Source organism: Nicotiana tomentosiformis, chromosome 11 (genome assembly GCF_000390325.3).
Source record: "Nicotiana tomentosiformis chromosome 11, ASM39032v3, whole genome shotgun sequence".
Lineage (NCBI taxonomy): Eukaryota > Viridiplantae > Streptophyta > Magnoliopsida > Solanales > Solanaceae > Nicotiana > Nicotiana tomentosiformis.
The window spans coordinates 30,726,379-30,744,574 of record NC_090822.1 but is presented as its reverse complement, the minus strand read 5'-3'; the positions used below and the strand labels follow the sequence as shown (position 1 = coordinate 30,744,574).

Genomic DNA, 18,196 nt, shown 5'->3' with positions numbered 1-18,196 from the left:
CCTTGTTTTTCAACTTTGGACAGTCTTTCTTCCAATGCACCTTTTCTCCGCAAAAGGCACATTCATCTTTGATGGGTCTGGATCTTGACTTGGATCTTCCTTTCTTCGTTCTCATATGATTTTGAGAACGACCTCTCACGACCAGTGCTTCTCCTTCTCCACTCTTTTATTTTTCTCTCTTTCTTTGTTCATAGTTGTACAAGGCAGAATAAACTTCTTTGAGAGACACTTCATCATTCCCATGAAGTAGAGTAGTTTCTAGGTGCTCGTACTCATCGGGAAGTGAACTTAATAATATTAAGGCCATATCTCCATCACTAAAAGTCACGTCCATATTCTGCAAATCTGTCGCCAACTTATTAAAGCTGGTGATATGATCATTCATTGTAGTACCAGGAACACATGTGAAGCGTAACAGTCTTTTTTTCATGTAAAGTTTATTTTGACTATTTTTCTTCAAGAATTTATCCTCCAACGCATTCCACAATTTACTTGCAGAAGTTTCTTTTGTGTATGGATACTTCTGTTCTCTTGCGAGGTAAGATCGAATGGTACCACAAGCAATACGGTTGATAATCTTCCAATCTCCTTCTCCGATATTGTCTGGTTTATTTTCTTCTATGGCAATATCTAGCCCTTGTTGAAAAAGGACATCAAGAACCTCAGCTTGCCACATCCCGAAATGTCCTGACCCGTAAAAAATTTCAACTGTAAATTTCGCATTTGACATAATTCTTGTTATAAGCGAAGATGCCAACGACGTATTACTGACACCCGATGTGGACTCTTCATTTTTATTATCTCTCATTTTGCTATAGATACAATTTATTTGCTAACAGTACAGAACACTAAAGTAATTTTTTTCTGATGTGGAAGTTCAGACTATGCTGCAATCACAGAGCATACTAAGATAGAACCTTGGCTCTGATACCAATTGTTGCGGAAGCCGAATATATAGAGAGTAATTAAATCACAACTATTATATCTAAAGGTAGCTAATAAATAGTAAATGAGACAATAATAAAATGAACACCAGAAATTAACGAGGTTCGGCAAAATTTAATTTTTGCCTAGTCCTCGGACACAATCAACTCGAATTTATTTCACTTCAAAATACAAGTGAAATACTACAAGAGAGAAAGAAGATTCAAATGCCTTAGGAGATAAGAAGGCAAGTGAGAGATGTTTACAAATGAACAAAAACCTTGCTATTTATAGAAGAGAAATGGCCTTAATAATGTCATGCATGACATCATATTAAGTGTGAACATGCAATATAAATGCATGAAAAATGCATCTACCAATTTCTTCCTAAAAGGAGACTTCAAATGTTCACACTAGTTCACATTAATCTTGTCAAAATTCAACAATTTTATGCGCTTATGAATTTCAAAATAAAAACTCACACACCTCCTCAGGGCATTACCTATACTAATTCTTCCCCTATTGAATTCGAAGTTTGAAGAAGGAAGTTGTTCATACAATACGATTAGAACGTTCTCAAAAGTACATGAATTTTTACTCGAAAACACATGGGTTTGTGATATCATTTTAGTTGCTACGCTCATTTTTTTATCATTAATTTTTTCTTTTTAGCTTCTTATTTCTTAAGAAATAGCCAATATACCATTTGTAGATTGAATTAAAATTGAGAAGCAACATTGAACTTAATGTCTTCTAGTATCCAATATCTGAAATACTTACAAAAAAAAAAGTAATAAGTAAGATCAAATAAAATAGCACCTTTTGCTCGGACGAAGTCTTGATACGCCTTTCAGACAATTTATATTCCAAAAATATTGAAGCAAAATTAAGAAAAATAGTACCTTGATAGAACGAATTCTTGAGAATCCTTTTAGTCAACAACTAAACCTTGAAACTGCATTTATGTAAGTCATCCATTGTTTTGACAACTTCTACTTGCTAGTCTTCTTCTACTGAAACAAACAAAACAAAAAGAAAATACTGGGAGATTAATTAGGTAGGGAACAGGAAAGCCTCAAGTTTCATGCATAATATATATAGGCAGACGTAATTCCTGTATTTACATTGACATTGAATGTTATTGTATAGTAAGAGTCACACAATTTACGTTATAAATTCGGAATGAATATACCAAATTTATTATTCATTGAATTCAATCAATTGAATACTACGTTCATCCACAATGAAACGGTTACTTGATAAAAATTGATAGGCTTCTATGTAAGAGGAAGAAACCGTTAGGTTTCCTCAATAAGTGGGGTTGGTGCCTTTTCAATTAATAATGAGGTAAACAATTATTATAATAGAAGAAAAATCCCAAAAAAGAGAAAAAAGATAAATACAATAAAAGAGTAGACACCTCTTGTTGATCTTCATTTGCTCTTCGAGTTTCTTCACTATCAAATTATCATCCTTATGGATCTACATCTTCACTTTTATCATTCTTAACATATACTATTATCATTATCATATAGTAGTAATGGACCATAATTGTGGAATAGGGAAGGTTGTAACAGTCCGTAATATTCATTATATTGTTGGGACCATTTCTTTCATTAATGGGTGGATATTTATTGTATAAAGAAAATAGCACACAAATATGGAAAAAGAGATAAAAGCCCAAAAAAAAAGGAAAAAATAGATAAATAGGATCCTTGGCCCAAGAGATGTGCCAACTCATCTCCTATTGTCCAAACTTTATATATAAATATATATAGATTTATCTTTATTGTCATTCTTGTCCATAAAACTTCTAAGGACCAAGGTTGTTAAACTACATAACAAGCTCGAAAATGGCTTGAAATTAAGATGGTAGCACTATTACAATTTATGTAGGCAATATATACTTTAGCCTCATGTCATTCAAATTCAGTGCCTTAAAATACCTCTTTGAGCAGCGTTTGTACCTGACAATTAAAAACTAGTTGAGAAAAAAAAAAGTGAAATAAGGAAGATTAGTGGACAGCTTTGTTATCGTCAAATGACAATTTTTTAAGCGTGACAATCTTTTGCACCAGCAGTCTTCAGTCTTCACCACCCTCACCCCTAAAAGAGGCTGGCTGTCTTTCTTGGACTTATGCTGTCATCTTTAATGGATAAAATTATGAAGTCAACTTATCAGGGATAGCGTTGATGGTACCATTTATAAAAAATTAGTTTGCTCTTAATCAAGTGACTGAGTGCGTTTTTGCGAGTGTTTTGAGTATTTTCACAAAACAAAACATAAATAGAATAAAATAAAAATTTGGAAATAGTATCTTCATGTTTTACTCTTTCTTTCTCTCTTTTTTTTTACTCCTTGCATGCTCACACTATTTCAAATCATACTTTTTAGTCAATTCCAAAATAAATGACACATTTCTAAATTTAAAAATAATTCAACTTAAAACTTTTCATTTTATCTTTAACGATAATCTTTTATAACTACATTAATATCATGGTCCCACAAAGATTTTACCCCTTAAACTTTTAAAACAACAAATCTCAAAAGTCTTTTTTTTTTCTTAAACTCTGTGCCGAGTCAAACTATCTCATCTAAATTGAAACGGAGAGAGTAATTATTACAGAAACAGTGAAACACCACCACAATTTGGTAGGCAAATTAAATACCCCATGCTATGTCAAATTGTAGTACTAGTAGAGATTAAAATTACATTAATCAGATGGCAAAAGTAACCAACAAAGTTAAACTTTGTCCATTCTGAATTACATCCCATGCATAACGAAATCAAAGCGCACGACATAAAGGTCCGAAAAACAGGACAGCGGAAAGCAGATCAGACTACATAGCATACCATCAATGAAGCTGTATGAGACTCAAGGAGAATATAGTTCACTCATGAAAACCTGTACGAATAAGAATATAATGTTACGTACTCTATTACGTAAGTTGTAACAAATAATTAGAAGTTGATGGACTGACCTACACGTTATTAAGGAAGCTGTATGCAGTTGCAATCAGAGATCAGGAGGATATATAGATAGCTTGAATCCGCTGCTTTTAATACCATTACCTTCCAAATTAGCTTGCTTGAGTTTCTTGGTTTGGATATCACGTGCACATTTTGCTGCTAATATGGTGGTGACGTTCAGTTCCATCACTTGGAGGCTGCGTACATCCGCCAGGCCAAGGGGAATTTCGGTAAGCTTTTCACAAGATACAAGAACCAGACGCTTCAGTCTAGGAAAGTTATCAGCTGAAGCATGCCAAGCAGCTAAATCTGTTCTCTGAATCCACAGGACCTGGAGGGAACAAAAACCACCAACTTTTGGCTCCCAGTACTCTCCCTTAAATGCATTTTCTTTCAGTTTTAGAACTTCAAGGTACTGCAATTGTCCAAGTATAGACATATCATGATCCCAGTCCAACCATGTATCTATTAACGTAAGCTTCCGCAACTTCCTTGGAAATATGTATGCTGGAGGAAGGCGTAGTGGTGTCCGGCCTACTTGACCAACATCATTAATCAACTTTAAACTTTCAAGGCACTCTAGCTTCTTAACATTGTTGAATAGTGCAGACTCGTTTGACTCAAGAAGCATACCTATTTTGCCACGAATGCCCAACTTCTTCATATTTGGAGCCCTCACAAACACATCTTCCGTGCAACTTTCAGGTGCAATTGTCGAAAGTGTTTGTAAGGCTTGGTTTACCAGGGCAGCTTTACTACTTTTTGGGGCACGTAATATAGCAGAAGCATTAGTGTGAAGATGCCTCAGTCGTGGCATGTTCAATATGTCTGCTTCAATGTCAAGAGTGCTCTGTTGTGTGTCAACAATAAGAGTCTGCATGTTCCAAAGGCCTCCAATTTGTCTAGGAATGATCTTGAGGGAGTCGCTTGAGAATGCTATATATCTCAAATGATATAGCTGGAAAAACTCCTTGGTAAAGCGATTAAATGTGAGGGATTCTACATCCAACACCCTTAGTAGAGGAAAAGCTTTCGGGATATTTGGAATATCTCTAGCAGGCATCTCCAATTTTTTTGATGGAAAGCTCAAGAATGACCTTACATGTTCACCAAAAGGTTTCGTAGAGATGAATTTTAATACAGAGGAATGAACGCACAAGCGACGGTATGTTGCTAGTTCTTGTTGTCCAAGAGCAGACTGCCTAATATCAAGACTTACTTCTTGGAAAAGGTTTTCCTCCATTGTCGCCTCATGCCTGCAAAATTCGTGCAACATATCATGAATACGGCATGTTTTAATTTGGCCATCAGAAGTTCTCTGCATTACCATCACCAAGTTTCTGTTGACAAGATCATTCAAGTAATCCTCTGCCTTACATTCAAGAGTTAAGCGTCCATTGTACTGAATGAAACCTTCCGCGATCCATAAACGGATCAGCTTCCAAGCAGGGATCTCAAAACCTTTAGGAAATGCACCACAATACAAGAAGCACGCCTTCAAGTCATAAGGCAAGCGATCATAACTCATTTGCACCAGCTTTTTACAATTCTCTGGGTCTTTATTTATGAGGTGCTCGCCAACACTTTGATCTACTTGTTCCCATTCTCTTGTTGTCTTACCCTTACCGATTAACGCCCCTGCAATCACCACAATTGCAAGTGGTAATCCCTTACATTTTTTGGCTATACTTAGTCCGTGTTGTTCCAACTCAGAAGGGCATTTATCCTTGTGGAATACCTTCTTTTCCAGCAACTCCCAACCTTCACTATCAGTTAAAAATTTCAACTTATGAGGATCATCATTGTAATGCTTAGCTACTATGTTATCTCGAGTGGTCAACAACACTCTATTACACTTGTTGTTGTTGGGGAAAGCAATTTTGAGACGATCCCAAGCTTCTCCAGACCATACATCATCCAAAACAATTAGATATTTTCCCCCCCTTCCCAAATAATCGCGTATTACTTGAGCCAAATCATCCTCAGACATATGAGAATATTGTGTAGTATTTCGCCTGAATTTACTAATAATGTTGAGAAATAAGTCCCTTCTCTTGTATGACTGTGAAACATAAACCCAAATGCGAGTGAAGAACTCAAACTCAACTGTAGCATCCTTGAATATCTTATTTGCCAGTGTCGTCTTTCCAAGACCTGGCATACCAACGATTGGAACAACCTTTAAATTGTCTGATCCTTCAAGAAGACGATCAATTACCTTCTTGGCCTCCTCGTCAAAGCCAACAACGTCATCTTCCTCAACCACAGGAAGCTTTTAAGAGAACATTGAATGGTCAGAATATTAGATTTAAGAAGACAAATAACACTGACAACTAATAAAAGTTACTGTGCTTTAATAACTAAGGAGGACATATGCTTCTGTCTTTAGAAACTTCAAAAATAAATGTGTAACAGTAATGGATTCTTAATTGAGATCGAACAGTCTGACAATTGTGACATTTCTAAATGCATAGTTAAGTCAGACAATGTTTATGTAACTAGCTTCAAAGAATTGGTTAAAGTCATGTGATTGACACGTTGTTTAAAAGATTGCCAATATGCAGGTTTTATAGGTCCTCTTCCTATATTATCGATCGAGTTCGTACCCGCTAGCTTTTTCGCTCTCCTATGCGAATTACTTTTTCGAAATATTATGAATTTAAAAGTTTCACTAATTATTTCTTTTCATTGTGTACTTCCATTTACTTTTCCTCTGAGCATGCATTATTGGTTTCAATGAGCATGGAATATGTTTCTTAGGAGCGCGAGTTATAGTTTTTACAGCATGAATTAATTGACAAGAGCCCAAAATGTTCAATGAACTTCATAGTTGAACTTAAAATTTGTTTCTATAATAAAATTATCTTGTTTTTAAATTAATTGGATGATCTTTATTGGAATAATTTCTATAGCTAAGGGGGAAAGTGTAAGTGTACTTCTACTCTGTTTTTTTTTATGTTCTTTTTTTCTGTCATGCTACTAAAAAAATTCGACAGACCAACATATTTTCACCTCTCGTTCTTAACTAAGAAAGATTCATGTAATAGCATGTAATACACCCCTATCCCGAGTATGCTTCAACTATCATTGAAGTAATGCATTAAAAACCGCAATGAAAATTGAGTAATCTGGGAACGACATCTTTTCATTTTAGTTTTTTCACAAGAAAAAATCATACTATTTCCTAGAATTATAACGGCACAATAGTCGTTAGTTTTGAGATTGGAAACGTTAATCATAAGAATTTGCATCAAATCTTTATGCTCGGACTTGAGTCAAGTGGAGATCTAACTCTAATTGTATTTTCTCAAAATCTCACGCCTTCTATGTGTTCTACTTCTAAAATGCATGAAAGGCATTTAAAGTGTTTTGTAGCCTTGTGCATGCAGGTTTGAGCATGTGATTCCGTCGCTAAGTTATGAAAATTGTCAACTGTTTGTTAACGTTTGATGGAACTTTATGTTTTATGACGTTACTTGGACTTCAAAAGTGATCTTCTATATTTTGTAATTATGATTATTTTTAAATTTTAAAATATTTATATTTAAATGAAAAGGTTTATATTATGATGACTCGAGGTTGTATGATTATGTGAAGTTATGTTTTCGGAAGCTTTCTATAGGCGTTTGAGCTGGGGATTCACCTTTGTTGGCTTGAGTAAGTTTTGCTTTGACGATTTACAAAGGAACACTTGCATCAATTAGGTTCATACACAGTGTACACAGGGCACGGACAGACACATGAAGGAGATACGCACAAGTGGTTATATATCTGATATCTCCTGAACGAAAAGATTGCATAATTGATAAGGAGCAGGACTCCCTACTTGAAGAGAACTCTATCCTAGATAAGGGAGGAGTTAGAAGTTAAAGATAACTAAAACTCTTCCACCAAGGAAGAGTAAAGCATTAGAACTCTAGTTATTTCTTATTCTACTAACTTTATAAATATCAGTGGTGTTCACTTCTACAGGTGACACGCATACGCTGAAGTTAAGCAAGAATTGAGAGCTAAATAGCAAGGCAAAATGCAAGTAATTTTTGTGTGTTTCAAGTGTGCGAACCTGAAGCTACATGAACCACATAGAAGAACTAGTTCCAAGTGTCTGTCTTTTATTCTAGTTCAATTGTAGTACGGCTTTTGAGTTGTACCTTTCAGTTTTCTCTAGAATAATTTGTACTAGGTACTTTGAGTTATGTTATTCAAGTTAGAATTAACTTGAAGTTCTCGCAACAGCCTGAGGCTGGTTGCCGCAAAGGGTTAGAGGTAATACTTAGGTTTACAAGAGTTTTGTAAATGATGTTTTTGGCTCAGTGATTTAGTGGAGTGTTGGAAACATCCTACTGAAAAGTAGGTCGTGATTTTTTTACCTTTTTCACCGGGTATTTTACACGTAAAAATACTTGTGTTTTTATTTTCTGCGTTTATTATTTCGCAATTATAGTGTAAGGAACACGTAGAAGAATCAGGTCTTTCTACAATCTGTTCACGCGAAAAATTGGACACCGCACAAATAACCTCTTCTTCCTCTTGTATGGCATTGAAGCATAAAACATGAACTTTTCTTTGAAAGAGGGCCTTTATCCTGGAACTACACATGTAGATGTGATTGGTACCGGTACGGCCTTGTTAGTTGGATACCCACGTGGTGGATACCCATGCAGTTTATTTGATGCCATGAAATTGGCTTTAACGTATGCTTATGTTACTACTATGGGCGCATTCCCCTTACAGCTATACTATAGTAGGTCAGTCTCACAGACGTCATTTATTGATACATAGTTATGTAAGTACGCTCCCAACCCACGTAATCTCGAACCACCCAATGGGAGATCTACATCTCCTACCATATAGTATCTCAAATGGTGCCATCTGAATACTAACATGAAAGCTGTTGTTATAAGCAAATTCTATGAGTGGCAAATGTTCATCCCAGCTACTCTTGAAATCAAGAACACAAGCACGCAATATGTCCTCAAGTGTCTAAATAGTCCGCTCTTCCTGCCCGTCGTTATGTGGATGGAAGGTTGTACTAAGATTCACTGGAGTACCCGAACCTTGCTGAAATTTCTTCCAAAAATTTACCGTGAACTGAGCTCCTCGATCAGAGATGATAGAAACTGTAGTGCCATGCAGCCTGACTATTTCCTTGATATAAAACTGAGCATATTGTTCCGCTGTGTCGGTAGATTTAACTGGCAAGAAGTGCGCTGATTTCGTGAGTCGATCCACAATCACCCAAATTGAGTCAAATTTGCGCGGAGTATGCGGTAGTCCTACCATAAAATCCATATTAATCATTTCCCACTTCCACATTGAAATTTTTATGTTCTGTGCCAACCCACCAGGGTGTTGGTGTTCGGCCTTTACAGGGCTAGTGCGTAGGGTTCAGGAGTACCCAACCGTTTCTATGCTACGAGTGGTCGCCAGAGTGCAGAGGCTTCTCCAGAAGTTGTCACAGGTATATTGACTGTTCAATCTCATGATATATATGCTCTTACTGATCCCGGTTCCACCTTGTCCTATGTTACCCCTATGTTGCTATGGAATTTGGGATAGAACTGGAACAGCTTCTTGAGCCGTTCTCTGTATCTACTCCGGTTGGCGAGTCTATTGTAGCCGCACGGGTTTATAGGGGTTGTGTTGTCATGGTCGGGACACTGTGGCCGATCTCATTGAATTGCGGATGGTCGATTTTGATGCAATTATGGGAATGGATTGGCTTTACTCATCCTTTTCCAAACTCGATTGCCGAACTAGAACTGTGAGGTTTGAATTTCCAAATGAGCCAGTTGCTGAATGGAAGAGGGATAATGCGATGCCTAGGTTTATTTCATACCTTAAGGCCACGAAAATGATTAATAAAGGGTGTATCTATCATTTGGTCCGGGTTACGAATACCGATGCTGAGGCACCTACACTCGAGTTTGTACCAGTGGTGAATGAATTTCCGGAGATCTTTCCTGATGAGCTCCTGTAGATTGATTTTGGGATTGATGTGATACTAGGCACGCAGCCTATATCTATTCTGCCCTACAGGATGGCACCAACAGAATTGAAGGACCTAAAGGAACAATTGAAGGATTTGTTAGAGAAGAGTTTCATCCGACCGAATGTGTCACCCTGGGGCGCACCGATTCTCTTTGTGAGGAAGAAAGATGGATCACTGAGGATGTGTATTGACTACCGACATCTCAACAAAGTCACAATCAAAAACAAGTACCCATTACCAAGAATAGATGATTTGTTTGATTAGTTACATGGTACTAGGTACTTATCCAAAATTGATTTACGGTCCGGGTACCACCAATTGAAGATCAGGGAGCGGGATATTCCGAAAATAACTTTCAGGACCCGGTATGGGCACTTTGAATTTCTGGTAATGTCTTTTGGGCTAACAAATGCCCCTGTAGCTTTCATGGATCATATGAATCGGGTTTTCAACACTTTTCTTTATTCTTTTGTGATAGTATTCATTGACGATATTCTTGTGTATTCACGAGGTCGAGAGGATCATGTCGATCATCTCAGGGCAGTTTTGCAGACTCTTCATCAGCACCAATTGTACGCGAAATTTTCAAAATGTGAATTTTGGCTCGAATCTGTCACATCCTTGGGTTATGTTGTCTCTAGAAAAGGAATTAAGGTTGATCCTCAAAAGATTGCAGCGGTGAAAAATTGGCCTAGACCTACAACATCAACCGAGATTCGCAGTTTCTTGGGCTTAGCAGAGTATTACAGGAAGTTTGTGGTGGGGTTCTCTACTCTTGCCTCTCCGTTGACTAAATTGACTCAGAAAGCGGTTAAGTTCCAATGGTCCAATAATCATAAGTTGGCTCTTGATTTTAACCAATAATCATAAGTTGGTTGTTCTAGTTCCCACATTGCCGGAGTGGAGATATGGTTTTGTGTTGGGTATTTTCCTATTAGATATTAGGGACTACCACTGTCTCAAAAGAAGTGGAAAAAAATAGATTGCCATCAGCTTATAATGAAGAAAACATCAAAAATCAGATCGGTATCTACTAGGTATTTGTCCTATGCTGGCAGACTACTGATAATAAATTTTGAATAGTTCTGTTTGCATAACTTTTGGGGTTCAATTTCTATACTACCGTAGAGTGTACTAGCAGTAGTTGATAAACATTGGAAGAATTTATTCTAGGGATGCTCTGATGAAAAGGGGAAGGAAGCATTGATAGATAGGAGAAGCTGTCAATATTAGGAATTATAGAATGTGAAACTTTGCTCTTGTTGGGAAACTAATTTGGCTGCTAGCAGGAAAAAAAAGGATGTAATGTGGGTGAAATGGTTTCATGGAATATATATGAAGAATAATGAGCATATATATGATAGTAGCAAACCTGTTGTTATATGTGAAAGAAAGAAAAGTGGACAAAACAAAAGAAAAAAAAATCAAAAAGAGATGAACTTATGATGTAAGCGCTTACATCGTCATTCTTATGATGTTTGCGTTTACATCGGCATTCGTATGATGTATGCGCTTACATCGGCATTCGTATGATGTAAGCGCTTATATCTGCATTCCTATGATGTAAGCGCTTACCTTGGCAGGGCATTCAAATGCCTATAAAAGGGGTATGCATTTTCATTTGCAAATCATCCCTCAACTTCTTCTTTCTCTTTTCAATTAATAAAGAGCTATTTTTTGTGTGGCCATGGAGTAGAAAAAATTATTGAACAACGTAAATCTTGTCTTGTCTTGTTCAATTTATTGCTTCTCTCTTTCAAATGTTTTTCCTTCTATTAGCCTGGCACGTTTCCCAACAACTGATATCAGAGCAGAGACAGTATAATTCTGGTAGAAAAGTACAATACTGGTGCAGGTACTATTCACAAGAATAGTGTGACACTATTGATCATTGTTACTATTCACAGGCACTATTCACATAATTATTTTTTGTGAAAAATGACATCGGAAGAAGGAAAGGTTAAGATTGACAAGTTCAATGGCAAAGATTTTGGATTCTGGAAAATGCAAATAGAGGATTATTTGTACCAGAAAAAATTACACTTACCTCTGACCGAGGTAAAATCAGAGACTATGGCCAAAGCGGATTGGGATCTATTAGATCGCCAAGCTCTTGGTGTGATTCGTTTGACGCTAATACGAAATGTAGCGATTAACATCATTAACGAGAAGACCACTGCAAGCCTGATGAAGGCGTTATTAAATATGTACGAGAAGCCATCTGCTTCAAATAAAGTCTATTTGGTGCGTCCATTGTTCAACTTAAAGATGATAGAAGGTGGATCTGTTACGGAACATATCAATGAGTTTAATGTAATATTAATTCAGTTGAGTTCTGTTATCATAACATTCGATGACGAACTCAGGGCATTAATTCTACTATCATCTCTACCGGAGAGTTGGTCTGCAACAGTAACTGCAGTTAGCAGTTTATTAGAAAGTACCAAACTCAAATTGGATGATATTAGAGACTTGGTTCTAAGCGAAGATATTCGTCAAAGAGAATCAAGTGATTCCCCAGGATCTGCTTTTAATATCGAAAGCAGGGGGAGAAGCAGCCAAAAATGACAAAGTCATGGTTTTGGTAGATCAAAGTCAAGGAGAAGAGGGCAATCCAAAAATCGCAAAGATATTACGTGTTGGAATTGCGATAAAAAGGGTCACTACAGTAGTGAGTGTAGAGAGCCAAAGAAGAAGAAGAACGATCAATACAAGGATGATAATTCAGCAAATGCAATTGCTGAACAATTGGGTGATGCACTAATTTGTTGTGCAGACAGTCCAGTCGAATCTTGGATTCTGGATTTAGGTGCATCCTTTCACTCTACATCATGCAAAGAATTATTTCATAATTATATTGCTGGAAAATTCGGGAAGGTTTATCTAGCATACGACGAACCTTTGGACATTGTTGAGAAAGGTGAAGTTCATATAAAGACTTCACAAGGCATGCTGTGAAAATTGCAAAATGTCCGACATGTTCCTGGCCTCAAGAAAAATCTGATATCTATGGGTCAGATTGACAGTGAAATATATAACAATATTCGGTAACGGATCGTGGAAGATAACCAAAGGAAATCTGGTTGTGGCACGAGGCTTCAAGAAGAGAACACCGTATGCAATTGCAATACAGAGAGATATTATAGCAACAGTTGATCACGGTCGTGATACAACATTGTTGCACTGGAGGCTCGGGCAAATGAGTGAGAAGGGAATGAAGTTGTTGGCATCCAAAGAAATGTTGCCAAACCTAAAGCATGTTGAATTAGGTTTGTGCGAAGATTGCATTTACGGGAAACAAAAGAGAGTTAGTTTCTCAAAGGTGAGAAGGACTCCAAAGAAAGAGAAGCTGGAACTAGTGCATACATATGTATGGGGACCAGCTCCTGTAACTTCTCTGGGAGGCTCACTCTATTATGTCACCTTCATTGATGATTCCACAAGAAAGGTATGGGTTTATTTTATGAAAAATAAATCTGATGTGTTTGTTACCTTTAAAAGATGGAAAGCTGAAGTTGAAAATAAGACAAGTCTAAAGTTAAAATGTCTGAAGTCTGACAATGGAGGAGAGTATGATAGTCAAGAGTATAAAGCATTCTGCTCTGAGAAAGGGATCAGAATGATCAAGACAATTCCTGGAACACCGGAACAAAATGACGTTGCTGAGAGGATGAACAGAACCCTGAATGAACGAGCCAGAAGTATAAGAATACATTCTGGATTGCCGAAGTATTTTTGGGCTGAGGCTATTAACACGACAACTTACCTTATAAACAGGGGACCCTCTAAATCGCTAGATTTTGAAATTCCTGAGGAGGTATAGACAGGAAAGGAGGTAACTCTCCCACATCTGAAAATTTTTGGTTGTGTTGTTTATGTGAATGTAAACTCAAATGATAGAGATAAGCTTGAGCCTAAAGCCAAGAAATGATTCTTTATTGGCTATAGTGATGATAATTTTGGTTATCGATTCTGGGATGATCAGAATAGAAAGATCCTAAGACACAGGAATGTCACATTCAATGAAAATATGATGTACAAAGATAAGCTTGAATAAAACCAACCAGAACCAGCAGACAGATATCTGAAACAGTTGAGTTAGAAGAAATCTCAGAAAATGAAGTGGCTAGAGAGCCTACAACTGGATCTGAAATTGAAGATGCCGAACCAGAAGCCGAATATGGATCAGAATCAGAACCAGAACCAGAGATAGAATCAGATGGAGAACCAGATCTGGAGTCGGGACTTGAATCAAATTTGGGATCAGTTAATCTTGAACCTACATTAAGGAGATCTAAAAGAGTCACGAATGCTCCAGATAGGTTAACTCTCTCTCTCCACTATTTACTTCTGACTGATATTGGAGAACCAGAGCATTTTATTGAAGCAATGCAGGTGATAAGCTCTGATAAGTGGAAGCTAGCCATGAAAAAAGAGATGAATTCTCTTCAAAAGAATAAAACATGGATACTTACAAAGTTACCAAAAGGAAAGAAGGCATTGCAAAATAAGTGGGTGTACAGGGTCAAGGAATAGCATGATGGTAAGAAGAGATACAAAGCACGATTAGTAGTAAAAGGCTTTCAGCAGAAGGAAAGGATTGACTACACCGATATCTTCTCTCCTGTAGTCAAATTAACTACTAACAGGTTGGTGCTAAGTATCGTAGCTGCAGAAAATTTGTATTTGGAGCAGCTAGATGTTAAAACTGCTTTCTTGCATGGTGACCTTGAAGAAGACATCTACATGAAGCAACCTGAAGGTTTTCAAGTTTCTGGTAAAGAAAACCTTGTGTGTAAGTTGCAGAAGAGTTTGTATGGTTTGAAACAAGCACCCGACAATGGTACAAGAAATTTGATGGATTCATGCATAATAATGGTTTCATACGATGTGAGATGGACCATTGTTGTTATATCAAAAATCTTGATAAATCCTATATCATTTTACTGTTGTACGTTGATGATATGCTAATTGTAGAATCTAGCATAAATGAGATCAACAGGGTTAAGCAGCAACTGGCGGAGGAGTTTGAAATGAAAGATTTAGGATCAGCTAAGCAAATGCTTCGGATGAGGATTAGCAGAAACAGGTCTGAAAGAACCTTAAAATTGTCTCAAGAAAAGTACATACAGAAAGTACTAAGCAGGTTCAGTCTTCATGATGCAAAGACCAGAAGCACTCCACTCGGAAGCCATCTTAATCTGTCGAAGGACCAATCACCTAAGACAGATGAAGAAAGGAAGTACATGTCCAAAGTTCCATATGCTTCAGCAGTAGGAAGTTTGATGTATGATATGATTTGCACTAGACCTGACATAGCCCATGCAGTTGGAGTTGTCAGTAGATACATGTCAAATCCAGGAAAGGAGCATTGGGAAGGTGTAAAATGGATATTGCGATATCTCAAAGGCACCTCAGGTATGACACTTTATTTTAAAAGAAGCAATATTATCTTATAAGGTTTTGCTGATATAAATTTAGCCACCGATCTGGATAGTAGAAAAAGTACCACAGGCTATGTGTTCACCGTGGGTGGTACTGTAGTTAGCTAGATGTCTAGACTTCAGAAAAGTGTTGCTTTATCTACCACTGAAGCAGAGTACATGGCAATCTTAGAAGCTGGAAAAGAGATGATTTGGCTCAAGAATTTTCTTAAAGAGCTAGGTAAAGAGCACGATAATTGTGAGCTTTTCAGCGATAACCAGAGTGCAATTCATCTTGCCAAGAATCCAGTGTTCCATGCAAGATCGAAGCATATCCAGTTGAGGTATCATCATATCCGAGAGTTGATAAGTAAAGAAACTTTTTCCCTGCAGAAGATACCGGGTTCAAAGAATCCGTCAGACATGTTGACTAAAATTGTCGGTGTTGACAAACTGAGGCTGTGCACTGCCTCAGTTAGCCTTCAAGACTGATAGGGTGAAGGCGCCACCAGAGAATAGCAAATATTTATTTTAATTTCTTTCTTGATGTAACATAGGTTTGAGGGGGAGATTGATAGTAGAAAACATGTTGTTGTATGTGAAAGAAAGAAAAGTGGTCAAAACAAAAGAAAGAAAAATCAAAAAGAGATGAACTTATGATGTAAGCACTTATATTGGCATTCTTATGATGTATGCGCCTATATTAGCATTCGTATGATGTAAGCGCTTACCTCAGCAAGACATTCAAATGCCTATAAAAGGGGTATGCATTTTCATTTGCAAATCATCCTTTAACTTTTTTTTCCCTCTTCAATTAATAAAGAGTTATTCTTTGTGTGGCCGTGAAGTAGGCAAAATTACCGAACCACATAAATCTTGTCTTGTCTTGTGCAATTTATTGTTTTTCTCTTTCAAATATTTTTCCTTCTATTAGCCTAACACGTTTCCTAACAATATAGTGTCACACAATACCAACTGATTTTAGTTGGTAATTCAGAAGATCGAGCTGACTATTAGAAGATGGTATGTTATAAATATATTCTCTAACAACCAATGGGTTGTTATTGCCATGGGTGAAAGACCACGGATTTCAAAAATGTTTTACGCAGATGTACACAAATGTTACAGCATCATATATTTAATTCAAAAGTCTCCCTTTATTTTTTAAATTCCGTTGCATAAATTAAAACATAGAGTGTATGGTATTAAATTAAACAAAAATAATAATAAGAAGAAGAATATGAGATTGAAATGAATAACTTATACATACCTTTCTCTCTTCCCCAACTCCGGGGGCTGGATCTTCATCTTGAAGAGCCTGAAGACCATAACTATTATTCCGCCTGATTTCTTTCACCGTTTCCCTGATACCTCTGATCTCTTCTGCTGCATCCTGGACTCTTTTATAATGAACCAAGTCCATATATCTTGCTATTCCTTTGTCCTTGTGAAGCTTTTCTGCAATCACAAATTTATCAATGGCATCTTCAGCTATGTTCACTACCTTTCTTATACGCTTCACCAATCCTCTCAGAACTTCATTCTCGGTTCTGCGCTTTGCAGCTTGTGTCAAGAAAGCATTAAAGTCACTCAGATCTTGAAGTAAATTCTCAGCCTCGCCTTTTACTCCAAGAATAAGTTCTGCATTGTCTCGCAACAACTGCATCAAGTTCTCCAATAGGAAATTCACAGCTACATCTGCCATGCTCTTTTTTGGCAGGTCGAATTAAAGCAGAGAAAATATTGTAATTTGAAGGCAGATTATGTTCACCTTTAGCTGAGAGATGTAATCGACGATTTTAAAAGCAGAGCAAAAGGTATAGGCAATAAAGGTGGCTATTATATATTGTTGACAACAAGTGAACTTCGATCCGTGTTTTTGTTTAGCTTTATTTTTAAATACTGTACTACTAAGTATATTTTTTAATACTATCGTTTTAATTAGTTTGTCATATAAACTAATGACTTGATGAGTACCGTACAGTCAAAACAGGGCTTTAACTTCTATATCTTTAATCTTTAAGATTTTAGTATTGAACACATAATATTTTTAAAGTTATTAGTTCATATTTATTATTTATAATAGTTTTAGTGAATTTTACCACATAAAATTGCATTGAAAGTACTAGATTCAGATAAACTACGTATTTTGAAGCTGCATCTGTTCGTGGTATCGTCGAGTTCATCTGAATCTATATCTTCTATGTGGAACATAAATTTATGTGTAAGGTAATATATTTAAAAAATATAGTAAATAGTAGACATAAACCCATAATTTTAAAAGTGCAATAGATTCATTGTAAAAAATTTAAAAGTTTAATTCATAGAACTTAAATCATGAATCAACCACTACATACAAGTAGAGTTTAGAAGTACAATTGATATTCTTTCCAAAGTAATGTGATTCCTATTTTTGACTAAATTTCATGGATAGTCATTCAACTTTGTGTTTATTATCCAAAAGTCACTTTTCTTTTTTTTTTTTGGTTACGTAAAAATCATTCAATTTTGTGTTCATTACCCAAAAGTCATTTTTCTTTCTATTGTTACAATAAAATCATTTTATTATGCTCTACGACAACAACAACAACAACAACATACCCAGTATTATCCCACATTGTGGGGTCTGGGGAGGGTAGTGTGTGTGCAGACCTTTGACTAGTGTCTAGCGTATATAAAATTTTAACTCGTACTTTGTCAAATAATAGTATAGAAAGATGTCAAACCTACAGAGATTGGTTTATCTATTCTACAGACGTTTCTTATTTTAATTACTATTTGAGAAAATTAGAAAGAGTTAAGTTTGAAATTAACTAACTAAAAATGCATGAATAGAGCAATAGAAAATATTTTATTTTTCACAAATATAATAAAAAGGTGTTGAG

At 36.4% G+C, this 18,196-nt stretch overlaps 1 protein-coding gene across 2 annotated transcripts; it reads right to left on the bottom strand.

Moving 5' to 3' along the window:
- Nucleotides 1–3,610: 3,610 nt before the first annotated feature.
- On the bottom strand, nucleotides 3,611–17,118 carry LOC104107779 (putative late blight resistance protein homolog R1A-3). 2 transcript variants are annotated; one of them, XM_009616670.4, is made up of 3 exons: nucleotides 16,582–17,118; nucleotides 3,908–6,168; nucleotides 3,611–3,831 (listed from the first exon to the last, which is right to left on the bottom strand). In XM_009616670.4, exons 1-2 carry the CDS (start codon nucleotides 17,014–17,016, stop codon nucleotides 3,943–3,945), a joined length of 2,661 nt encoding a protein of 886 aa, XP_009614965.1. In that variant the 5' UTR covers nucleotides 17,017–17,118; the 3' UTR covers nucleotides 3,611–3,831; nucleotides 3,908–3,942. The 2 variants fall into 2 exon arrangements, with proteins under 2 accessions (XP_009614965.1, XP_009614966.1); XM_009616671.4 differs by having other exon boundaries at nucleotides 3,912–6,168.
- Nucleotides 17,119–18,196: the final 1,078 nt, after the last annotated feature.